Raw genomic sequence first — 25,022 nt, 5'->3', positions numbered from 1 at the left:
TCCGGTGTAGATGAGGGACTAAAGATGAAATTATGGTATTTACCCCACTGTGATCAAACTCTTAGCCAAGCAGCTGAAGCCAAAGCCTTGCCAACTTTCAGCCCATCCTTGCTGACCCCTTGTCCAGTTTTTGATCTGACTTTGTCTGAATGTGAGTGAGCCAGTGTCTCTGTGACAGACCTGGGAAGCCCTAGAGTCATTGCTCCCTGTCATTATGGATGGACTTGCATATGGGTGCTCAGCTTCTAAAGCGAGCGGGGAAGGGTGTGGACAGGGCAGGAAGTGGAGGGTTAAGATGCTCATGCTGGCAAAGTGAGGAAGGAAAAATAACTGCAAGTGGCCGAGCTTCCTAAATAACAATAAAATTAGCCGAGATCAACAAAATGCAACCTTTATTTCATACGACCTTTATTTCATATGACCTCATTGTAGCAGCAAGTGCACACACATTCTCACACACACACACACACACACACACACACACACACTCACACTCACACTCACACACACTTTCCAGCCTTCCTGGGGTGGCTGTGTCTCTTGAGGGGCTATGCAGTTAGGGAGAGATGCACGAGTAGAAATTAAAATAAGGTTCAAAGTTCTTTAAAAATTATCTACGTTGGGCCGGCTGAGGGCTCAGTGGTTAAGAGTTGGCTTGGGAGCATGAGCTCTGAGCAGCAGGGCCGCCGGTTTGGTTCCCACATGGGCCAGTGACACTGCGCCCTCCACTGCTAAGATTGTGAACAACAGCTCGACCTGGAGCTGGGCTGCCGTGATTTGCCAGCGATGGCATAGGCTGCATTGGACTGCAGTGGGCTGCGGTGAGCTACTGTGAGTGGCTGGCAGCCAGCAAGAGCTGCCATGAGCCACCATGAATAGCCGTCCAATGGCCGGTGACCAACTGCCTCACCCGGGAAGTGCGCAATGATTACAAAACCAACATGGGCCAGTGAAGCGACATCCTCCAGAACAAGACTGAAGAACAAAAGAAAAGACAGCAACTTGTCTGTTCCCCTTCCCCAATTCCCCAACAATGTTCCCCTCCCCCAATTCCCCAATAAAATCTTAAAAAAAAAAAAAAGGATCTACCTTGAAAAGAGCCCTTTTCAAGGGCTGACGTTGTAACATGCAACAACCTGAATACTAGGTGAGGGGTGACTGCTTTCCTTTTTCTGTAGCCCGCCTGTTTTTAGAGAATTTTAAGACAAAGATCAGAGTAAGGGCAACTCCCCAATTTAGTAGTGAGGTTCCCACAGTATGACCCTGGTCTATGTTTCCACACTTCTCTCCCTACCTAACAAGTGCTTTCTGATTCAACCAAACTGGACTTGACATCCTTTCCCGAATATGCTTGTAACTCTTTCATCTGAAAGTAGAAACCATTTCTCCCCCCACCCAGAATACCCTTACCTCCCTCTTAATCTCAAAATTTGGCCCCTCTTTTAAGGCCGACCTCCAATGCTACCTCTTCATGAAGGTTGAGCCATTTCTTCTGGTCACATCTGGCTTGCCCCCTTCTCCACACTGCCTTTTGTTTTGTTTGCACCTCCCTCCAGTGTAGCTGGTAGCTTCCGGATACCCACTGTAGTGTAGCTGGTAGCTTCCGGACACCCCCTTGAACGGAATCCTGGTTTTCTCTGCACCCACTCCCCTTCATAGTACCTAGCACAGTGCTCTTTGAACAAGAACCCTGGACTTGTGGTGAGAACAGCCAAGCCTGTAACTCCAAGTTTGCCACTTGGTAGTGGTGTTGTCCATGGGCCATCGGGGTGGTATTCAACATATTTAATAACGGGTACGGCACAGGCCCCCATCAGCGTGAACAGATGCCAGTTGGACACATTGAACATCAGCCCTGCAGGAACTTTTTCAACTGTAAAATAGATACAGACCCTATCTCCCTCACAAGTATGTTACGATGGTCAAATGAGATCATACATGGGAAAATATTTCATGAAGTCTTATGCAAATTTAAGTCAGGGTGGTTTCGTGGTATTTCCAGGCGAGTGTGTGGGGTTGGGGCCCTGCCCTCAGCATCCCTTTCTGCTCTGCTCAGAGCAGGCTCCTAGGAGCTGACCTTGGAGGTTCTGATCAGGACACAACAAGTTGGAGAACTCTTGGAACTCTTAGATTCCACAAAAACTCAGGATAACAGCTTCTTCAAGCATCACCCCTTACTTTTTTTCAGTCCTGAAAATGTCAGTTTTTTGGTTTGATTAGATCTTCCAAAATTTACCAACAGTCTTTTTGAAATTTAATTAAGCTTTTTTTCACTTGAGGACATCTTGTTCTGTTGCACAATGACCTTAAAATTCAGAATCGTAAAATCATGTGGATCTCTGATTGTCATTGTGTGTCAAGGGGCTGATCTGTAAATGAAATTAAATGCCAGTGACATTAACACAGATTGAAAGCACAGTCTAATTCTTAGTTCCTGCTTTGTCCATATAGTTCCTTGACTCTTCTTTTTTACCTTTTCTTCTTAAAAACTGGGCTAGTTTCCTCACCTTCAGCTCCCCGCATCCCCTGACATCTCTGGATCCTGGGAATACAAATCCTTAGCTCTTTCTTCCTTCCAGAAGCATTTAACTCTTTACTCATGGTAAGTGCGCAGCTGCTGTTGTGTGTTTATCAGTGGTTGCTAGTCAATGTCTGTTCTTACATATTGTGATTTTTATTTTTTAAGATTTTTATTGGGGAATTGGGGATGGGAACAGTGCTGGGGAATTGGGGGAACAGACAAGTTGCTGTCCTTTTGTTCTTCAGTCTAGTTGTGGAGGACGTTGCTTCACTGACCCAAGTTGGCACCATCATTGCGCTCTTCCCGGGCGAGGCACTCACTGCGGCTGCTGGCCGCTCACTGCAGCTGCTGGCCGCTCACTGCGGCTGCTGGCTACATACGGTAGCCCATGGCAACCCACTGCCACAGGGAGTGCAGCCTACGCCGTCGCCGGCGACTCATGGCAGCCCAACTCCAGGTTGAGCTGTTGTTCAGCATCTTAGCTGTGGAGGGCAGTGTCACTGGCCCTCATATGTGGGATCTGAACCGGGGCCCTCTGGCATCCCAAGCCAGTTCTTAACCATCACGCCACTTGGCCGGCCCTACATATTGTGATTTAAGTGAAGGTCATGGCCCCAGTGTAATGTGTACAAAAGGAACTGATTGGAAGCAGACACACCCTTTTCCTTATCCTTTGAGGATCACCATTTAAAAGGCAACTCATGACTATGGTAGACTGAAAACCCTAGAATCAGAAGGCTCAAGTAACCAGGACAATAATTCGCTGCCCTTTCCTGCTGCTTCCTAGCTGTGGGACCACTGATGAGTTATTTCACCTCTCTTCAGTCTGTGTCTTCTTGTGTGACACAGAGAAACACCGACCACGCAGAGCCGTGGTAACAATTAGAATGTCTGTAACATGGCCTTGCCCGTATCTGGCACACGGGATGCTTGGGAAAGCGTAGTGATTACTGTTGTTAGTATTCTCGTTTAGCTTGTAGGCTGGCTTCAGAAACCCTCAAGTGCTGAGGTAAAGGATGTGTCTTTAATCGTCACAGCTCTCAGAGCAAGCAGCAGTGGGATACCGTGGCAAGGGCAGGGCTTGAGTCAGAAGACCAGAATCGAGTCCCAGCACTGGCACTCATTAGCTGTGTGACTTTACGCAGTCACTTCACCTCACTCTCCGTTTCCTCACCTAGAAAATAATAAGCATAATACCCACCCCACCCCCAAGTTATCTTGAGGCTCAAATGAGCTAACGTACATGGATGGGGTACTCAGCAAGAAAGCATTAATAAATGTGCGTTATGAGGGCTTTAACAACAGAGAGTTTCGTGTGCTTACGTGACAACTGTCAGGCAGCCTAGATATTTGGGACCCACAAGTCAAACAGAAATCACAGTGGTTTGGACTCAGTTCAGGACCTTGTTCTCCCTAAAAGGTATCAAAGCTCTTTCTTATCTTGACTGATCTGATTATCTCTGCTGGGAGGGGGTGAGGGGAGGACTTTGTCAAGCTCTCATTCTGCCAGTGAGCAAATGGAGGCTCCAAAAACGGTCAGAGCTATCTCAAGGCTGGATTCGAATCCCACGTCTGCCACTTAATAGCTAAACTTGGGAAAGTTACCTTTTTGCCTCAGTTTCTTCATCATCAGATGACGGTAATACCCCCTGTCTCAGAGTGAATACACGGAAAGACTCTTTTCTGCGCAGGAAGCATTCCATGATATGTAAACAAAAAGAAAGCTGCCGAGAAAGACAGACGGTGAGAGAGGGGGAGCGAATCAGGCTAACCTTTGAATACAGTTCACCTCTTCTCGTCAGAGGCTGCGTTCCCTCCAACAATGCCAAATATTTCTCTTGGCTCTTCCTTCTCCCAGTTGGTATCAATCTTGTGAGTTCCAGTGGTGCATTTGGATTCTTCCTGGAAGACGGTGACACAGCACCAATTCATGACTTGGGGTGTGTTGAAACATTCTTATCTGGCTCTTGGCTCCTTAGTAGAGGACAGTTTCTTCTTTCCTTCAGATGGTAAGAGATTCCATAACCAGCCATGCAAGTCTCTGAGAGTTGTTCCCCAGGTCCTCCTGCAGATTTCCGTCTCGCACCTCAGTAAACTCTACGAAATCCTTCTGTCTCAAGGGTCTCAGGGGAAGGTGCACTTAAAACCTAGGATTGGAAGTTTTGAAGGCCCCCAACTAACTCTGCCATGGAGTGGGACCATGCTTGAGGGGAAGCCACGTCCAATCTCACTGGCACAGACTGTAACAATCACAGTGGACAGCTGCTCTGAGTTTCAGTTATAGTCAGTGTTTCGTGAAAAATCATAGTCCCATTTGGAATAGTTGAAGCAGAGAGAAAACCGAAATAGTGTCCCAAATCCAGCAGGAGAAATAAGAACAATTCACTGTTGCTGTGCCTCAGTTTACTAAGCATTTTTCTATATTTAATCAAATGTAGGCGATCCTAGCTATTATACAACCAAAGAGGGGAAATAGAAAACTTTCAGAATAACTTCTGATTACAAGACTTGGCTCAGTTACTTTTACCATACATGGTGATACGAGGACTGTTCACTGCAGAGAATTACAAGCCAAGGACAGTTTTTATGGTGAAAGTGCAATTTGTGAGGAGACTGCACTATGCGTATTGCTCTTTTATGTCAACATACACCAATGGCTGCAGTCCTGCTATGCCCTGAAATGAGGTTATCTAGGCATGTAGGTCTGTTAGGATCCAGTCATGTTGAGAAAAACTTGGTGCAGAAGGCTGAATTTGAGGCTAACCAGCCTCAGCTTGGCCTCATATTATGTCACTGTGTGAGTATTTGGGAAGTTCCCTGAGTTGCTTCTTAGTACCTATTCAGCCCGTCCACAAATATGCAAAAAAAGGCCCGGCATTTAACTGATAAGAATGAGGCCCGAGGAATATGCTCCAGTGAACAAGGAAAGAGCGGCGCCCCAGGTTTTCTTCCCCGTTTTGTTTGCTTGTCTGTTTCCCCTGGTTCACACCCCCTTTGCTTGCCTCTCTCCCTGGCACCTGCTGGCAGCTCTGTGTCTTCTGGGAGGCTGGGACAGGGCATCCTGCTACCCATTTGCCCCCCGTCGGGCACGTCCCTATAGCACTGTGATGGAAACGATCACTGTGTGTGAGCCGGGCAGGCTGGGTCACCAAGAATCAAATGGCCGCTTAACTTCCCAACAAGATCATTTGATTTGTTCCCACGGAGTTCCATGGGCCCCTGAGAAGGCGCTGCCCCAGGGTGTCCAATGGATGTTACCTTCCAACAGTGGCTCTGAGGGTTTGAAATTTTAGCATCATCTCAAAATCGGGTCACTGCGTCTGCCCAGGACCTGTCACGTCTCCTCCTTCCCCTTGTCTCTTACTGCCAGCCCAACCCCTCAACCCCCAGCCCCAGAACTGTGTCCAATTTGCAGGACTGAAGAGGACAACTGCCCTTGCGACTTTGCAGACCCCTGAGGCTTCAGAGGTGACAGGTTCCGTCGAGGTGGCAATCCCCAAGGAAGGCCAGCTATCTTGCTCAGCGGAGGCAACACAGCTAAACACTCTTTTTCACTTTAGGCAATTCGTGTGCTTGGTTAGACATTTATAGATTATAGTCGCTCATCCAAAAAAATCTAGGTCATGCTTTCCACAGAGCTTCTCACTTCGGAAGCGACGCCACGTCCAGGGAGGGATGCGCTTGTCGATGTCTGCTTTGGCTGCTGGGGTGGAGAGAGCGGCTGCTGCAGGAGGAGGGAGAAGTGGGCCAGCACAGGGGCTGCGAGCCCTCAGGGGACTTGGGGTTTTCACCCACATGGCCCCCGGCTCACAGGCTCTCTCGTTTCTGGCTGTCCTAGCTAAATGGTGCCAGGAATAGCTGCCTTGTGTTGGTGTCATGAAAAGTGGTGGCTTTTAAGGGTTCAGCTCTCCAGAGAGATTTTTAGAGTATATGTACCACAATTGCAGTGAGAAGGGTGAAGAGGTTGGTCTGTGTGGGTGCAGGGCTTTTTGAGGAGAAAGACAGAAGTGGGAGGTGGGTAGGGAGTTGCGCTTTGTAGCATGGACGGCTGTAAGTTAGAGCTCTTCCCCGTAAAGTTAGGCTTCACACCACTTGTCTCCTACTCCCTAAGGAGAGGCAGGTGCTGAGGCTGAAACCCTGGGCTGGGGGCCAGATGGCCATTCTTGTCCAGGTGCCTCCACTCATCAGCCCTAGGTCGGTGGCCAAGGCACAATACCTCAGTTTCCTCATATTTAAAATGGAGCCCGGGGTCTCTGCTACCACACAGAGTTGTATGTAGCTCAGGTGTTCAGCACAGGTGATTCTGCTTGCTGAACCTAAGTGCTGTGAAAACATAATGTGCTGCTATCAGGTGTTCTCATCTAGAGAGCATAGTGGTTCTCCAGGGATGGTTTGTGTGTGCAGGTGCACATTTTGTGTTCATACCAGTGCCTGCATGCGTGTATCTAGGTGCTGTGCCACTTGAAACACCTGCCCTCCCCGCCTCTCCCCCCACCCCCACTCCACCACTCTGTCCCAGCAGGACAGTGAGTAAGTATCAGTAGAACGCAGGGAGAAAGCAAGGCGTCTTTTCCTTCACCAAGTTGGCCTCTCTGGGACAGGAGTCGAGGGAGGCCCGATGAGACCAAATCCCCTTTATGCAGAGCTTGATGAGCCTGGTCTTGCCCTTCTCTGAGTCCCTGGCTTTCGCCGTCACCACCCCCAGGGGTTAGGTGGGAGCAGAGAGAAGAGGGGAGCCTGACCAGCCCCTCTTCCACTTTTTAAAGACCCTGTTGCAGAAGTTTGAAATTGTCAGGCATGGTTAAATTGAGGCTTGGGTATTATCCGTGTCACGGTGTCCCCTGGCTATTACAAATAGATAATTAAAAGCTAATTGTAACCAAGATACTCAGAGCTCCTGGACAGTGTATTGGGCCAAAGAATAGGAAACATTCTAGCTAGACATACATTTTCTCACTCACATGGCAGGCCCCACACCAGCGGCCTAGTATGGTACGCCAGGTTATCCTAGAGGGACCAGGAGCAGGGCTAGGTCTATAAGGAGCTGGGCGGGAGCTTCCCTTCTGACACATCTCACCTTATATTCAAATGTTTGTCTTTGGGTTAGAGCACTAACCCATTGTTTTGTCTTATGCCCCCAACTGCTGACAGCCTCCCTACCGTCAGCATACCAATTTCTGATGTTGGTACATTCAGAATCCCTTCACACGTCAAGAGATTGCCATGGAAACCAAAATAAAGGAGAAGGAAAGTCTGTCCTGGAGTTTCTCTGGTATTGGACATGTTTTATGTCCATTTTTCAGCGAGTCATTTCTGCCTCATGCCCCAGGAAAGTTGCCCCACCTCTCATCAGCACGAGGCAGCGCCTGGAGTGCAGCCCTTTGCAACTTGGCTCTCACGGGATTCTAATCATCAGGCAGCAGTTCATCGCTCTCAGAGGCAAATAGCTTATTTACGATTAAACCACAAAAAGGAAAAAAAAGAGTGTGCAGGCCGATGTAAAGGAAGAGGGCTGGACCATATGGTCTCTAGAATCTTGAAGTTCTAGGTCACCTTACCACGGATATCAAGAGACATTTCCTGAACCACCACACTGGATGGTGTCTCTCCCTTCTCTGCACTTCACCGCCACTCAGTATGGCTTCACGCTTCACAGTTACTGCCAGGTATTGTTAGGCGTCTTGGATGTGTGCCTGACTCCCCCAACTATAGATTGTGAGCCCTCACGTGATGGGTTTTCTTATAGCTCTTCAGATCTCATTGGGGACCTGGGACAGTGTTTTGCACAAAGTCGATTAATGATCGATATTGGTTCATTGTGTCCAAAACTGTTTTTAATTGCAGTAAAATGAGAAGTTGCTAGGATAGCTAGGGAAATAATGGATCGGATGGAAGGTCAAGGTGGAAGACGCCTGAAGTCTTTTCTACCCCAAGATTCTGTGATTCCGTCAAGTGTAGCTATTGCTGCCCCCTGAGTCTAATGATGGAAAATGGGTCATTGCTTCATAGACAAATGACTCTCTAGACGCCACATGACTTCTCTTTGGCCCTGTGGAGTAAATAGTCCACAGGTTGGGTGGGTCTTTAGTATACTTCTCTAGCAGCACACATTGCTTCCTAAGTCAAGTGACAGAGTATGTTACATTGACATTTTGTACCCTACGGAAGTTTCAACCCTTTAAAGAAGTCTTCCCCTGAAGTGTGCTGAGAAGCAGATGGTTAACAAGCAAATATGCACATTTTATTATGCATTGCGCCTTTTACTTATTAGAATTTTTAGTATGACACCCGGCAGGTTTTAAAAGCCTCAAGATGCAATCAAAATAAAATTATTCATTGAAATATTTAAATCAGCTTACAGCAATTATATCAAAATAACATCCAGCAGCCTGGGAGGGTAGATTCCCTTGGACCACCCACTTTGAAATCCGACTTTCAAAAGGAGGCTCTTTCCCTCAAAAAGATAGAGGTGGGTGCTCTGTGAGATGAGGCCAGGAAGAGAATGCATCCCCAATGAGGTCGCGTGGAAGTGGAAGGTCATGCGGGGGAGAGATGGTGGTGGGACTGAGGGCAGGTGAAGACTCAAGGCATTCTCCTGTTGAAAAACGAAAGCCAAGAAGGGGCTCCTGACCTCGGTGCAGAGGCGCTTCTTCTGTCACCCCATCTCTGCCTCCCTTTGCTGAGTGAGTCATCCCCTGCTAGCATGACCGCTGGCCAGCCCTCACTCCACAGACAGCATGTGAGAATAAACAAGCCCAAGTGGGGAACATCACGAAATTGCACGGAAGAGGAGGTGCCAGGTACAAGTGGAGTGTGAATATGGTTGCGAATGTGAGGCACGGCACCCTCGTCTCTCCACGGCCACTTCAGTGGTCAGTATCAATCATCCGGGGCTTACATGAGTTGGTCAGGAATCACCCGAGTACAAAAAGCCGCTCTTCCAAATGCATATCGGTTCTAATCTAATGTCCAGTGGCATCGCCTTGATTTTTAGCCCTAAGGACTGGAAGGGTTATTAAAGCTCAGCTCCTTCAGCCCCCACATTTAACTCTTGAATTCCCTGTCCTGACAAATGATTATGCAGCGTGCAGCTGAGTGTAGTAGAAAACGCAGGGGTTTGGGAATCAAACACACCTGAAGCCAGATCCTAGCCCCTCTACCCTTTGTCTTTCTGACCTAGAACACATTACCTGATCACTCCATGCTTTTATTTCCTCTGCTGTTAATTGTGAACAATACCAACATTGCAGAGGTGTTGTGAAGAGTAGAAATAACATTGTGAAAGTGCATAGCACAGGCCCTGGGATTTAGTAGCGTTTCCATAAATAATAGCTGCTCTGCCAGTTACAGTTCATGCTTATTAAGTGTCCTTCTCCAGCCTCCTCTCGAATGCTTCTGTGATGGGAAAGCTTCCCTTGTTGGGTAGTCCTGTTGGTCAGAAGTTCCTGCCACATGTTGTGCCCAATTCTTTTCTATAACTTTTATTCATCCTCTCTGGCTCTGCCGATCCCACAGAACAAACCTAAACCTTCTTCCGCAAATAACAGTCCACATATTTAAAAAGACAGTTCTAATCTCTCTCCTGAGTCCATAGTAAGCCTATTTAGTTCCTTCCCTATGTGACTTGGTTTTCAGCTCACTCAGGATGCTTCTAAGCCCCTTTCCCTAATATATGAGCATCCATGGAAAGATGCTAGTCAGCCACAAAGAAGAACGGAGATCACCGGTCTTAGAGTCTGTTCATACTGAATAAGCCTGTGACTGTGGTCCGTAGCGCCTTTGAACGTTCTAATGCATACCCTACAAATATATTTCAGTTTCTCCCGCCTTTTACTGTAGTGTATGGGAATATAAACATTTCTACTTCTTGAGGAAAGCTGCATTATAAAAACTATCATTTTCAGATGCTGAATTGAAACGTTACCTTCCCATAATTGTAGTAGAGTTGAGTGCATTTTCCCCCACCCCCCCACCCCCAATTTTTCACCTTCTCTGTATCAGTGATCTTTTCCACTTTGACTGGATATTCAGCAGTGTGACTTGCTTTGACCAACAGAACAAGCTAGAAGTGACAGCATGCCAATTCCAAGCCTCGGCTTAAGAGGCCTTGGGAATTTCCAGTTGGCCTTTGATACCCTGCCACCACCATCAGAGAACATATCTCAGTTAGCCCACTGGTTCAGGGAAGCTGGGGGCACGTGGCGCAGATCCCCCAGCAAAGGCCAACCTGTATCAGCCAACACCCAGCCATGCCTCAGACACTTGAGAAAAAAATAAATGAGTTTTGGGGTGGTTTGTTATGCAAATGTTTTGTGGCAAGAGATAACTAATACAGCAATTGTGTGGGCTAGAAAACACAGAGATAGCAATACTAACCCTACCTTACGAGAGTATAACTTTAGAAGAATTAATGAGAGATTCACAGGACTATAACCAGGCTAGCTGAATACTTCATAAAAATGATTTGTCAAGTTGTAACCTTGAAAGTTTTATGTAAACTGTGGCCAAGAAGAAAATAAGTGTGTATATTACATATCATCCATGAAATAGCTAATGATAAAAGCAAACTCAGTATCTAAAGACAAAGTTAAGGAGTCTTCTATTTGATAGTCTCCTAATGTACTCAATAGATGTTTAATGAATACCTACCATGTATCAGCACTGTTCTAGGCCCCGGAGAGATGGTTGTGGAAGAAACAGGATGAGACTCAGGTCTCTTGAAGGTTATATTCTAGTGGCAACTGAGAAAATAAAAATTAAACAAATAGAAAAGATCACTTCAGATCGTGATTGGAGCTATGAAGAAACCCAGGAAGGGTACCTTAGGTAGTTTAAGGGAGACCTCTCTGAGGTTGTGACATTAAGCTGAGGCCTCGATGACATGAATGGGCCACTGGAAGCAAGACCATATTACAGGAAATAACAAATACAAAAGCCATCAGGTAGGAATAAACTTGGAAGGTCCGAGGCACAAACAGAGGTGGGGAGAGGAACAATGCGGTATGAAATGAAGTGGGAAGTATTAAAAGAGGCGGAGCATGTGGCGCTCCATTGGCCATAGTACAGAGGTAGGGGTTTACTACATGTATCATAGAATCCATTCAAGTGTCTTCAGCACATGACCTGATGAATGGATTTTAGGAGCTCACGAGCTCCTGGCTTCTGTATAAAAAATGGATTTTAGGTGGACACGAGTGGAAGCAGGAGGCAATCAGGTTATTGCATGGTGGTGATGGCTACAACTAGTATGATGGCAAGGATGGAGAGAAATGAACGGGTTTGTGATATATTTTGATGGTAGAATCAAGACTTGCCGATGGAGTCAATGTGAGAGAAAGTGAGAAATGAAGGATGACTCCTAGGTTTTTTTGTTTGGGTGACTGAGAGGATAGTTGGTGGTGCCATTTCCTAAGATGAGGAAGAGTGGAGGAGGACTGAAATGGGGGAGGGAGAGGTCCAGAGTTCTGTTTGGATGAGTTAAGTTTGAAATTAGACGTCTGAGTGGATTTGCCAAGTAGGCCGTTGGACGTACTCATTTGGTATTCGGGGCTGAAGATGGAAGTTGGGCAGTCATCAGCATGTAGCAAGTATTTTAGCCCAAGGACTAGATGAGTTCACTTAGAAAAATAATTTTTTAAATTTAAAATGTAAGCAGTTTTACATTTTTTAAATTGCTAGAAAAAAGAAGTGGGAGGAGTAAGTAAGCCAGAGAGGATAGTGACATTTAAAAGCTCAGCAGAGGAAGGTAAGGCAGAAGAGCATGAGAGAAAAGCCGAGAGAGTGTGATGTTATGGAAGCCAAGAGGAGGAAGCGTGCCAGGAAAGAGAGAGCTGTCAGCGTGGGTTGAGTTGGGTTGAACACAACTTGAGTCATAAAGTAAGATGAGGATAGAGGCATAAGCTATTGGATTTGGCAATGTGGAGCTGGTGGGTGCCCTTGGAGGTAAAATGTGTAGTAGAATAGTAGAATTAGAAGTCAAAGTCAAGTCGAATGGTCGAAAATGAATAGGAGGTGAGAAATTGATGACAGTGAGGTTTCAGTGAAAAAGAGAACAGAGACATGGAGAGGTCGCAAGGGAGAACAAGAGTTTAAGGTTTTGTTTTATTTTGTTTTGTTTTAAACAGGAGTTTCTGGGCATGTTCACATGCCAATGGATGTTAACCAGGAGAGAGAGAGAAAAGTTTATAACGCAGGAGAGACAGTGGACAGAGGCAGGATCAAAAGTCCTTGAGAAAGGAGGGGACCAGAGCACAGTGGCAGCGCTGGCTTCTCAAAGACTTTCCCTGGAAATGGGAAAGCAAGCAGTAAGAGTAATAGCGTGCGGGTCATCGGTGGGTTTGGTGATGGGAAGTGCGTGATCCTGTTAGTTTATTCCCATTTTCTCAATGAACTAGGACTTCAGGTCGTCCTTTGAGAATCAGCCAGGGCATCTGAATTCTGAGCCCAAATCCACTATGTCTTTCACTTACCATTTGGTACCTTTGAAAAAATGAAAATGATAACCCCTTTCATATACTGTATTTTACAGAGCTATCAAATGAGAAGGCACTTCATGTTTTATTCTTTTCATTTGATACTTGACCCTGAATTATTCAAGTTCCCAGCAAGGAATAGAATTCACATGGTTTCTTTAAATGACTGCACTTTGCTGAAGGAACTATTTACAGAGATGAGAGTGGAATGAAGAGAGCTGCACCCAGAGACTGTCAGCAGCCAGAAGTCATTGCCACCCTTAGGGCCAAAGGGCCAAGGGAGATGAGTAGCGTCTGATCCCAGTGAGAGCTGGAGTCCTGAAGGAGAGGCCAACCGGTGTGAACATGCACCAAAGAGACCTGCAGCTACCATCGGGCCAGTGGTGCCAAAGCAGAGAGGGAAGGAGAAAAACAATACCCTGACTTCTCTCTCCTCTCCTCTCTTCCTGAGGCTTCCCAATGGCTGAACCCAGCTGGAAGCTAGCTGGCAGTGGTGATGCAGCCCATGGTGAAGGACAGAGACTAGACCTGGCAGCGAATAACCAGCACAGCCCCTAATGCTTCATGCCATCACTGTTGAAAAGATTTTGGAAACCACTCGAAGGGAAATCTTTATGCCCAATGCCGGTGTATAGAATGCATCTTATTATTTGGTACCACCTAGGATTTGGAAAACCTAGCTAGCCATGCTCTTTGATACAAATCATCATGGATAGTTGTAATCCCACCCATAGTCTCCAAATGTAATGTTTGCCCATAGTCTTCCTCCTTTGTTTTCATCCAGAGGCATACTGCCCAAAAAACTAGGGAAGCTATTGTTTCAGGGCTCCTCCAAGTCCATGGGAGAGCCCTAGAAATGGATTCAGATGGTCACATATTTTTGCAAAAATTGCAAAACCAAGGTAATTTAACTGTAATATGTTAAGACTATAATTTTATTTACTCTGACCCCAGAAAGGACCACCCTGCCAATTATATGCACTTTAGCCCCCTCCCCCCACAACCTGTATCTGCCTCTGCTTTCAACAGAAACTCATGTATACTGCTGCAAATTTTATCCCTTTCCCAAGAGTCTGCCACGTTTCAGGTGGGGTGGTTAATGAGTATCAAAATGGACATTTTGGGAAGGGAAGAATGCAGTAGAAGGATAAAAGCAAAGAAGGGAGGGAGGGTGGTGCTAGAGGCAGTGGACAGAAAGCTCTATGCCTGAAGAGCCCACAGATGGGTCGTGCATCCCCCAGATGACTGACTTCTCTCTGAGAGGTCGCTCAGCTGCTGCTCTTTGTGTTTTCAGATGCAGATGGAAACCTGTGTCGAAGTAACCAACTGTTGCAAGTCATGCTGACCATGCACCGAGTTATCATTTCCTCCGCAGAACTGCTCGAAAAAGTTATCACCCTATATCCTTTTAGTCCTGTGAGTGGTAATCCCCAAATGGGATTCCTTTAGAAGGATCTTGAAATGTGAAGTGTGCTTTCATTTTGATTGGTTTGGAATAACCCTGAATGGTAAGTGAGTTCATATGTCCTTTCAGGATGTGCGTGCGTGCATGCATGCGTGCGTGTGTGTGTACACATATGTATGTATGTATCTTCTGTTAGGCGGGGCAATGTTATTGATGCCAATTGCTCTAGAAAGTAGTCCAAGAAATCAAAATGAAAAAACGGTCTTCTTCAGGACCTGTAGCTAGTAAATGTGCTTTTCCTGTAGAATCGTCAAACTCCATATTCATCCCGTGCACATGAGCAAGGGTGCCAGCATGACTCCAATGATGAACTGCCTACTGCTTCCCTGTCCCATGCTGCAGTCGTCCCCGATTCTGAAGGAAGCTCCCTAATGCCTTAGCATCTGCAGCATCTGCTGGTGCCTTTTTGCTCCAGGCAGCGAGCCCTGCTGGATTTTAAACCTTCTTCTGGGGTGTGAGCTGAGCAGGGTAAAAGAAGCACTTGCCTTCTCCCTCCGGCTCATGACACTGTGAACTGTGAGCCCTGGGGAGAAAGGGCCGTAGGTGGGTTAGGCTGTTTAGCACCTGAAGCCCAAGTCTCTGGCACTGAGTCACGATGTGGCTCTTCAAATTTTTTACCACTCTCCTTTACATCTGACAGCACACAGAGAAAAAATAAAGGCATCAGGACTGAATCGCTTCTCTAAACCTCCTTAGGAGTCTTTACTTCTCATCTCAAAGGAGGTGTTTCCAGTGGCATCCTAAGGGCCGGGCGTTGCGAGAGGTCCCATCCTAAGAGGTGCGGGCAATAAGGGGGTGTCTCATCTGCAGAGAATTTAAAAACCATAATAAAACCGACTCAAAGTCAGTCTGCTTTTTATTAACTCAATGCACCAGCAATTCTAAACAATGTCAGGGATTCAGTACTTCTCACTGGAACTGTTTGCTGGTCTAAGGACTAAACTGCCTCTGGGATGCCCACCCCTGCTGTACTGTCCGCTGCCTGCCCACAAGCAGACAGACTCCTTTCCCCTTCCTGCCCTCCCTCGCGCTTCTCACAGCATCTTACCCATGGGTTGTCTCCCCTTTCTCCTATACTTTTAAACTCTGCTTCTTCAGTGGGAACTGCCCCTCAGATTAAAACACATTGAAATCTCCCCAACCTAAAAATAAACTCTCAACCCTACCCCCCACTTCATTCCATTGTTAGGGTTAGAAATTTGATGTGCCAACTTCTTAAAATAGCCTGCACTCAGTATCTCCAATCTCTCAACTCCCACTCGCTCCTCAATTCAACTGTGGCCCCAACCCCTGCACTCAAACTTTCCTCTGATGTCACCAGTGACCTCCTGGTTGCCAAGCCCAGTGGTTTTTTTTCCATCCTTGTTTACCTTTACCAGAAGAATTGGGCACTATTGACAACCCCTTGCCTCTCCAAACTCTCCCCCCAGGGCTCCGGAACTGCACCTTCCTGGCTGTCCTTCCTGCTGGGCTGTCCCTCCTCTACCGTTCCGTTGGCATCTCCTTTGAGCTCTTCTGAAATACAAGGAAACATCCTGGCTTTCTTCTCACTCTCCTCCCTGCCCTGCCTGATTTCTCACCAGGATTGTCACCACCATTCCTCTGCGTTGATGACTTTCAAGTCTGCATTTCTGTAACCCAAACCATTTTTTAAAAAAAACATTTGGACTAGTTTGTCCTGCAGACACTTCAATTTTAATATGTTCAAGGCTTAACTCATTAACTCACCACCCCTGTCCCCAAACACTACCCCATGAATTCTGCTTTGACACCTGTGTTTTCAGTTTCGGTTTCAGTTCATGGTGTCATTACCCATTCAGCTGCCTAAACCAGAAAGAAACACCAGAAGCACTCGACTCCTCCCTGCCTTTCACCTCTTACAGAGTCCCTCACCCAATCCCAGGCTTCTGCTCCAGAAATGACTCCCACCAGGTCTCTGCTCTCCGTTCCCATGCCACCACCTTCGTTCTGACCCCCGTGGTCTCCCTCCTAGGCCTCTGTCCCCCACTTCTCATCTGCATGCCTCCCCCTCCCGTTCATTATCCACCTCTGAAGGGATTTCCTAAGAAGCAAATCAGGTGGGCCGTTGTTTCAGAGAGATCATGTCTGACTTCTCAGTGGCCAGGAAATGGCCCTGCACAGTCTGACCCCAGTGCGTCTCCCCTGCCTCGTCCTGCAGCTCTCAGAAACCCTTTCCCATCCACCCTGAACTTCTCCATGCACCGGACTGGAATGGGTCCTCTCACAGTTCTTCCCCCTTACCTAGCAAACACTTTCAAGACCCCCTGCGAAGTCTTTCCCGACTTTTCCAATCTTTCCTTTTAAGAATACATCTAGTGTTTTCAAATAGTAGTATTGATTGAACATCTATTTAATTCCTAACAGTTTTGTATTGCTTAGGTCAGTATTATCTCTTGTATCTTTGGGCCTGGATATAATCTGCCTTGAAAAGCTCTTGCATCTATGATTGCAGAAAGTGTGAATCATACTTTCTACATAATTTCAGATGAATTGATCTACCTAAGCTTCAGTCTGTAAGTTTTTTTTGTTTTTTTTTTTTAAGATTTTTATTGGGGAATTGGGGGGATGGGAACAGCGCTGGGGAATTGGGGAAGGGGAACAGACAAGTTGCTGTCCTTTTGTTCTTCAGTCTAGTTGTGGAGGACGTTGCTTCACTGGCCCAAGTTGGCACCATCATTGTGCTCTTCCCGGGCGAGGCAGATGAGTCGCCGGCTTCTGGACGGCCGCTCACGCTGGCTGCTGGCTACACACGGTAGCCCATGGCAACCCACCGCCACAGGGGCTGCAGCCTACGCCGTCACTGGTGACTCACGGCAGCCCAGCTCCAGGTTGAGCTGTTGTTCAGCATCTTAGCTGTAGAGGGCAGTGTCACTGGCCCTCATATGTGGGATCCGAACCAGGGCCCTCTGGCATCCCAAGCCAGTTCTTGACCATCGCGCCACTCGGCCGGCCCCAGTCTGTAAATTTTGAAATGTAGTACCTACATACTTTGGTCTTTATAAATGACTATTTTAAGTAAACTGTAAAATGTTCGGGTCTAGTTGCTGTAGTTTGAATTGTATTAGTAATATAGAATTTCACAAGCGTACTGAAAATTAATTAAATCACAAGTTACTATAAGAAAAAATATAAATATATTTAACATATATTTAAAAATACACCCACTGTATTGTAAATGACCTGTTTCCGTATTGTCTCCCCCACTAGACTGTATGTCCCTCAAGGGCAGGAAGCAAGGCCTGTTTATCTTTGTTTCTCTAGAACTTAACCTAGGGCAGGGGTCCGCAAACATTTGAGACGGAAGAGCCGCCAGGGGTCAGCAAACTGCAGCTCGCGAGCCACATGCGGCTCTTTGGGTACGTACATGTGGCTGTGAAGTAAAATTGAAAATGAAAATAAAACTATGATAGCTTCATTTATAAAATTTTTAAAGGATATTATTGACATAATGGTGATTATGTAAAAATATATTTATGGCTCTTGAATAATTTTTAAATTGTTGTGAGGGACAGGATTGGCTCTTCCAGGGGTCGGCAAACTTTTGAGACGGAAGATACCCAAAGAGCCCCATGTGGCTCGCGAGCTGCAGTTTGCCGACCCCTGGCTTAGGGCCATCTCAAGGTAGGACGCAATGAATGTTGCATTACGGTGGGTGCAAAGCACGGGGATACTCTTTCATATCTGTCAGGACTTTGAGGTGAGAAATCTGGGCTTTGCTCAGATGTGGGGTGGGGGAAGGGATTCTCAGAAGAGAATATGAAGGAAGACTTCCCCGTCACTGAAACCCAGATTAAACATTGAAGGCAAAATGATTTTTTGTTCGCGCTCAGTTTCCCTGTTCTCTATATTGGAAGTAAGAGAATTGTTCGTTCAGTAAGCTCAGAAGGTTTCCTGTTTTTCCACTGTTAGAGAGAGAGAGAGAGAGAGACATTTTAAAACATGCTTTGAATAGTTCAGATGCCTGAAAAGATACAGTCAGAACTGCCCTGGTACTTCCCAGTAAGTACTAACTATGAAAAGCAGGAAAAGGTGTGAAGCCGAACTCCTGGTATGAAGGACGCTTACCCTAGGTGGCAGATGCCTGCGCCTCTTACTACTGGCCTGTGTTAGGAGCATTGGCTTAATCTCAAGTGACAAAGCAGTGCCCTGCCTCACCAGATGCCTTTGCAATGGCCCAGGGGCGCCCATGACCTTGGGAGGTCCTGCCCTTCTGCCTGGCACTCTGCATGCCCGCAAGGGCTCAGCACTCTAATGTAAACCGACTGGATTTACAAAGACACTGCCCCACAGCCACCTTATGCTGCTGAAGGGACATTGGAAGAGAAAGATAAGGAACCACCAAGAGGAAGATAAACCCCATAGTAAAAAGGCGCCATGTTGATTTATATGTCCACTTAGTTGTTTTAAAAGAGAAATGTGGGTTTTGTGCCTTCCTCGTTAGTCCTCTTCGAAAGGAAGAATAAAAATTTCAACAAGTGGATCAAATAATAAAAATATAGACTCTAAGACATCTTTATCTAGAATGTTTCTGAGGCTTGAATCTCTTTGCATTGAGGGGATGCATTTTCTTAGGATGTGGCATAAAGACAGTCATCTGATTCTCACTCCTATCTTTCATGCCCGAAGAAAGGGAGGTATGAGAACCCGTTACTTCATGAAGTTTGCCAGTGCCTGGGCTGATGTTTATCACCTTCGTGGATGCATGTGTGATGTTGTGGTTTTGTTTTTGTTTTGTTTTGGTGCCCTCAAGGACAGGTTTTATAGGTAGTAAATCTATTGGGTTGTCAGAAAAGTCATGACATATTTTCTCTATGTTTTTCATTGCAAAAATGCATCATGGCTTTTCCAACAACCCAGTATTAAAATGTCGGTTTCTAAAATTAAAGTTATTTTATTAAAGGTGCACATTTCACAACCATAGCTTTTCTTTAGGGGTTCAAGTTTAGCTTGCAGATTTTATTATTCTTTCTATAGGTCTTGCATGTTCCACCAAACATTTTTATGGGGCCTTGAAAATGTTTGGTTAATTGGGACAATGCTAATTAATTAAACATTTTCAATGGTTTTAAACTACAATTATGAATTTTACATTTTAGATTATGTTTAAATAATTCAGAGGACTTCCTGATTTCTAAATAGTTTTTATAACTTTAGTAAAGTTATAAACAGAAAAGCTAACATTATCTTAGACATTCCAAAGCTAGGCATAAGATTCATAAGATTTCAATTTAAAACCACCGGTCTAAAGCACTTCATTATATATTCCAAATTGAAGTGTCAAGGCTATCATTCTAATATGCTCTTAAACTTTGCAGACATAGAACATCTCAAAACGCAGACTCCCTCCTAATAAAAAAGAGCTGTAACATTATTTGGACTGTCTTTCACTTTACTAGTTTTAATTCTAAAGTTCCCAGGTGTTATAATATGCATACACACTGAAGGAAGAAAACTGCTGCCCCAGTTAATGGACATCTCCACCAGCTTCTCCGTGGGTTCCTCTCAAGGGCCGTGCTGGAATTCACTGAGCCCTGTTATTGCAGTCATTATGGCAGTTTTTACAAGAGAAAGAGGGCAGAACCTTGCAGGGCACACAGCCCACGTAGTCTGATTCCTCAGTCTGTTGACAGAAGATGATAGGACCCACCCAGATTCATCCCTGGATTGAATTTTGCATTTCTTTCCCTCTTAAATCAATATTCTTTCCAAATATCTGTAGAGACATGTGAGCATGATGGAATTTTGCTGTTCTTTCATAGTCTTAGGATGGCACCATTCTCGTAGAATATTTCTAATGATACGGAGCCTTAATGTGATCTTCATTTGTATTTTGGATTATTCACATGGCTTTGTTTGACCTGCCATCACAACGTACAAGGTCAACCTACTGACATCCTCTAGGCATAGATTATCATTTTCATATTATTCTTATAATCATGACAATATATCTGAATATTTATTCCTTCCCTTTCTTCTCATTCACTGTATAAATTGTTTATCAATTTTAAAAGATAAGAACGGGCTGCTCTTTTTGTCTCAGTCGGACTCCTGGTGTCCGGGCATGGGCAGGAGGTCATTTGCCCCTTCTTCATTTCTTTTAGGTCACCTGTGCTGGGGCCTTTCCATGCTGTTGACTTCCTAGCTCTACTTCTGCAAAGGAAATGCTGCAGCCTCATTCCATAAGCTATTTCAGCATGGGCCAAATAGGAAATCACCACAGCTGCACACATCAAGTTGCTTTTTATCCTATGGCTGGAGAGATAAGAAAACATTGTCATTAAAAAAGTTGGGGTGGCCAGTTAGCTCAGCTGGTTAAAGCGCAGTGCTCATAACACCAAGGTTGCTGGTTCGATTCCCACATGGGCCACTGAGCTGCACCCTCCACAACTAGATTGAAACAACGACTCGACTTGGAGCTGATGGGTCCTGGAAAAACACTGTTCCCAATTAAAAAAAAAAAGTAGTAATTATTGGGGGGAGGGGTAATTTTAGAAAATACCTCCACAGGTGAGAAGTTGTTTGGTTTCTGTAACAGAGGCTTCCATTTGCCTTAACCACAGCCCACGTATAAGGACGCCTTGGCAAAGAATTCCCCAGGGCTTTGCCTGAAGATCTGCTATTTTGTAAGGTAATGTTTCTGCATGCGCGTGGGGCTTTGTGGAGTGGGGTGAAATGAAAGACTGCAGCAAAGTGACACTGGTTCTTGTCCTCCATGCCTTTCCATTTCCTGACCATCTATCTATAAACCACCTCTAGGCAGGCAGTCGTTAATACTGAAAATTCCTTGACAGAGCAGTCCATTTTTCCTAGTGCGCCTGAGCTTAATATTTTATACAAATGTTTTTCTCAGTCTTATGGCATTTTGGTATCAAATGATTTAGGGAGACATTATCTCGTTTGTTTTTATCCCTAGTTATAAAAGTAATATAGCTCATATTTGTGCATTTTGAAACTACAGAAAAGAATATAACCACAGTAATAATGACTCATATCCAACTACCTATTTTGATGTAGCTCCTTTGTCTTTTTCTCCAAGCAGATTTTTAAAACATAGTTGAGATCAAAACACATGTAGTTTTGTATCTTATAGTTTTCACTTAACTTTATTATATCATAGTACTCTAGTCATTAAAAACTTTTTGTAAACATTATTTTTAATGGCCATGTAATATTCTAAGAAATGATAAAGTGTAATTTACAGATACATTGCCCCATCTTTGGACATCTGGTTTATCTGTAGTTGACTTATTTATAATTTTATCTCTGATACACAATTGTGTCATGGCTCCTTTGACTATGATACGCCTTATCCTATCAGAGCATTTAGTATATGGAGGGGCAGAGACTTGGGGGATTTTCTTCCCTTCCCCTCACCCTAAACCTCACCCCAGCCCTTTACATATTCTATATTCCCAGGAATACAGAAGGAAAACCCAGCCTCTGTCTTTTCTGAGTACTCTTTGTGGGAAGAACCCACCAAAGTATGAGTCCTTGCCTTTCATTTTGGATTGTGTTTTTTAACTTCCACTTCATAGGTATTGGATAACAGAATTCTGGATCATGTTTAAAATGGACGCCAGCTTGACAAACACTATGGAGGAGTTTCAGGAACTAGTGAAAGCTAATGGTGAGGAGTTACACTGCCGCCTGATTGACACAACTCAAATGTGAGTGTCAAGGTTTTGATGAATCTTTCAAAACCACCTCCCTCGTGTAACACACAATCCAGGTTGCTCAGCTAGGCTCTGACTCCCGGCTGTGAGGCTGTGACCGCTGCTCTCTCACCACTGTCAGAAGCCCCTCTGACAGGCAAGTTCCAATTGCCTTCCCAAAGTGAAAAGCTTGACATTTAACAAGCAAGCAGAGAAGCCCCCTGGTGATAAAGCTGTAGGTGACTAATATTCAAGAGCAGAAAAAAATGTTAAGTCCCAGTCAAAAAGAAATCAGGTAGCAAGATCATTGACTAAAATGTATCCAGATCATGAGAAACTGAAAGTGCAGTGACTAAACTCTGCTGCTTCAGCAGCTAATGCCCGGAGGCCCCCCAAACTTGAACATGGGGAAGGGACTGCTGAAAAACGCATTGAGCAGTGTGGCCTTATAGCATTTGTGGATTCTGTGAAAGACACTTAGACTTCCAGAGCTGGATGAGATCTCAGGAATATTTCACATTATTCCTTGGATTTCTTATAGATGAGGTTGGTCCTCTCTGGAAAAATGACTGCCTTTCCTAACTTGGGAGAATGGAATGCACACATTGTATGCTTAGATTTTTGCAATGTGGCTGCTTTATTTTGGAATAGTGCAGATCCCTAGGATATAGAACTCTAGAACTGAAACAAATTCTAGAGATCATTTCATTCAACCTTCTGCGAAACTGAGGCTCAGCAAGGATGTTTGACTCGGCTGGGGTGACTCAGCTAGCTAAGTTAGTGGCAGAGCGGAAGCTGGACTGTAAAGGTCTTCCTTCTCTGTGCCACAGCCGTATAAAAATGATTTCAAAATCATATTTCATTGTCCCAAATAAATCTATTTATCAGTTTGGTTTCTCTGTACTTCTTGCTTAGAATTATAAAACTTATAAAGTAAGAGATTTTCAAGTAACAATTTCCTCATTTTAAAGATGCAGAACTAGGGCCGGCCGAGTGGCTCAGTTGGTTAAGAGCTCACTCAAGAGTTTGAGCTCTGAGCAACAGCTGAGCAGCCGCTGAGCTGCCAACAGGTGACAGGATGGCTCAGCTTAAAAAAAAAAAGAATAGAAAGATGCAGAACTTAGACCCCAGGGCTGTTCTCAAACCCAAATCTCCTTGTCCCAATATGCCCCTAGCTGACTTTCCTCTACCAATACTTCCCAGAGAATATTGTTTAGGAATTCATCAGTGGAATATGGTCTGACCAGATATATTTGAGAAATGGTGAGTTAAACTTGCCTTTTGCAGTGCATCTCAGAGTGTGTAACATGCTCGTTGGCCAAGGGAGCTATAGAATTTGTAGCATTTCCCAGACTCATTTGACCATAGGACCCTTCTGTCAAGAGAGAAGGTTCTCAGGAATACCAGTGTGGGAAACAGACCTGCAAGCTGCTACCTCGCCAAACAGCTGCTTCCCTTTGCCTCCTTCGTGTAGGAAATTGAAACTGAATCAGAAACACGTGGGTTGATTACAAGAAAATGGGGGTGGGTACTCTAGGGATGCCTAGGCTTCCTTGGTCATTTCAGTGGCTGGGGACATTTGAGGAAAATGCCACAGGTCTGCCCAGAGTGGCCACACGTTCCTACACAAAATTCTGTGCAGCATGACATCTCCTCTGTGTGGTTCTCTGTGCTCTTCTGGCATGAAAACTGCCCTCTTACCTTGAGATTTCCAACCAGATAGAGTCCCCATCACCCTTATGACTATGAAGAAACACACAGTAGGCATGGAGACAACAGACATGCCAGGGCTAGGTGAAGGAGCCGGGACCAAAGGCCAGGAAACTGGCCAATGCCTGAGGCTCTGTCCTTCCCATGGCCTTAAAGCCAACGCATTTTACCCAGTTCCCATGGCGCTTTCAGAAGGTTCATAGAAAACCAACAAGGCTTCCTGGTCGCCACCATAGAAAACAATTGATTTGAAGAAACTCTGTTAATGCATTGTTTTGGCCAAGGAAACTTAGCTAATGATTTTTTGTATATTCTTGTGGGAAACATTAATGGGTTTACTTGCATTAAAAATCTATTTTGATTTCTAATTTTTCCTCATCGTCTTTCATATTTAACCACAAAAGCAATTCCCGTGACTGGTCCAGGAAACTTACTCAAAGGATAAAATCAAACACCAGCAAGAAACGGAAAGTCTCCCTGCTCTTTGACCATCTGGAACCAGAAGAGCTATCGGAGCACCTCACTTACCTGGAGTTCAAGTCCTTCCGGAGGATATCCGTATGTACCCGACTTCCCTGGGATATTTCTTTTTTTTTTTTTTTTTAAAGATTTTTATTGGGGAATTGGGGGATGGGAACAGCGCTGAGGAATTGGGGGAAGGGGAACAGACAAGTTGCTGTCGTTTTGTTCTTCAGTCTAGTTGTGGAGGATGTTGCTTCACTGGCCCAAGTTGGCACCATCACTGCGCTCTTCCCGGGCGAGGCAGATCAGTCGCCGGCTTCTGGACGGCCGCTCACTGCGGCTGCTGGCTACACATGGTAGCCCATGGCAACCCACTGCAGCAGAGGCTGCAGCCTACACTGTCGCCAGCGACTCACGGCAGCCCAGCTCCAGGCTGAACTGTTGTTCAGCATCTTAGCTGTAGAGGGCAGTGTCACTGGCCCTCATATGTGGGATTTGAACCGGGGCCCTCTTGCATCCCAAGCCAGCTCTTAACCATCGCGCCACTCGGCCGGCCCTCCCTGGGATATTTCTGAACATAAGCAGAGAAATTCAACAGCCCATCCCCCTCCAAACTCTCTAGAGCAGCGGTTCTCAACTGTGGGTCGCGACCCCTTTGGGGGTCGAACGACCCTTTCACAGGGGTCGCCGGGTACTCGTATGTGGGCGTATCTGCATGT

General features: G+C 45.5%; 1 protein-coding gene across 4 annotated transcripts in view; it reads left to right on the top strand.

Moving 5' to 3' along the window:
• The window catches only part of RASGRP1 (RAS guanyl releasing protein 1), an 80,339-nt gene that overhangs the window by 31,778 nt on the left and 23,539 nt on the right, over positions 1-25,022 (top strand). For 2 of the 4 annotated variants that reach the window (XM_019663519.1, XM_019663522.1), the window contains exons 3-6: positions 14,288-14,393; positions 21,045-21,107; positions 22,015-22,146; positions 24,246-24,399. In XM_019663519.1, coding sequence (XP_019519064.1) covers positions 14,288-14,393; positions 21,045-21,107; positions 22,015-22,146; positions 24,246-24,399 — 455 coding nt within the window. Of the gene's footprint in view, positions 1-12,645; positions 12,826-14,287; positions 14,394-14,483; positions 14,502-21,039; positions 21,108-22,014; positions 22,147-24,245; positions 24,400-25,022 lie in introns of those variants that run through there. The other 2 variants (XM_019663520.1, XM_019663521.1) reach the window with 2 other exon arrangements.

Source organism: Hipposideros armiger, unplaced genomic scaffold (genome assembly GCF_001890085.2).
Source record: "Hipposideros armiger isolate ML-2016 unplaced genomic scaffold, ASM189008v1 scaffold_393, whole genome shotgun sequence".
Lineage (NCBI taxonomy): Eukaryota > Metazoa > Chordata > Mammalia > Chiroptera > Hipposideridae > Hipposideros > Hipposideros armiger.
Note: the sequence above shows the minus strand (reverse complement) of the source record. Positions and strands in the feature narration are given on the sequence as shown.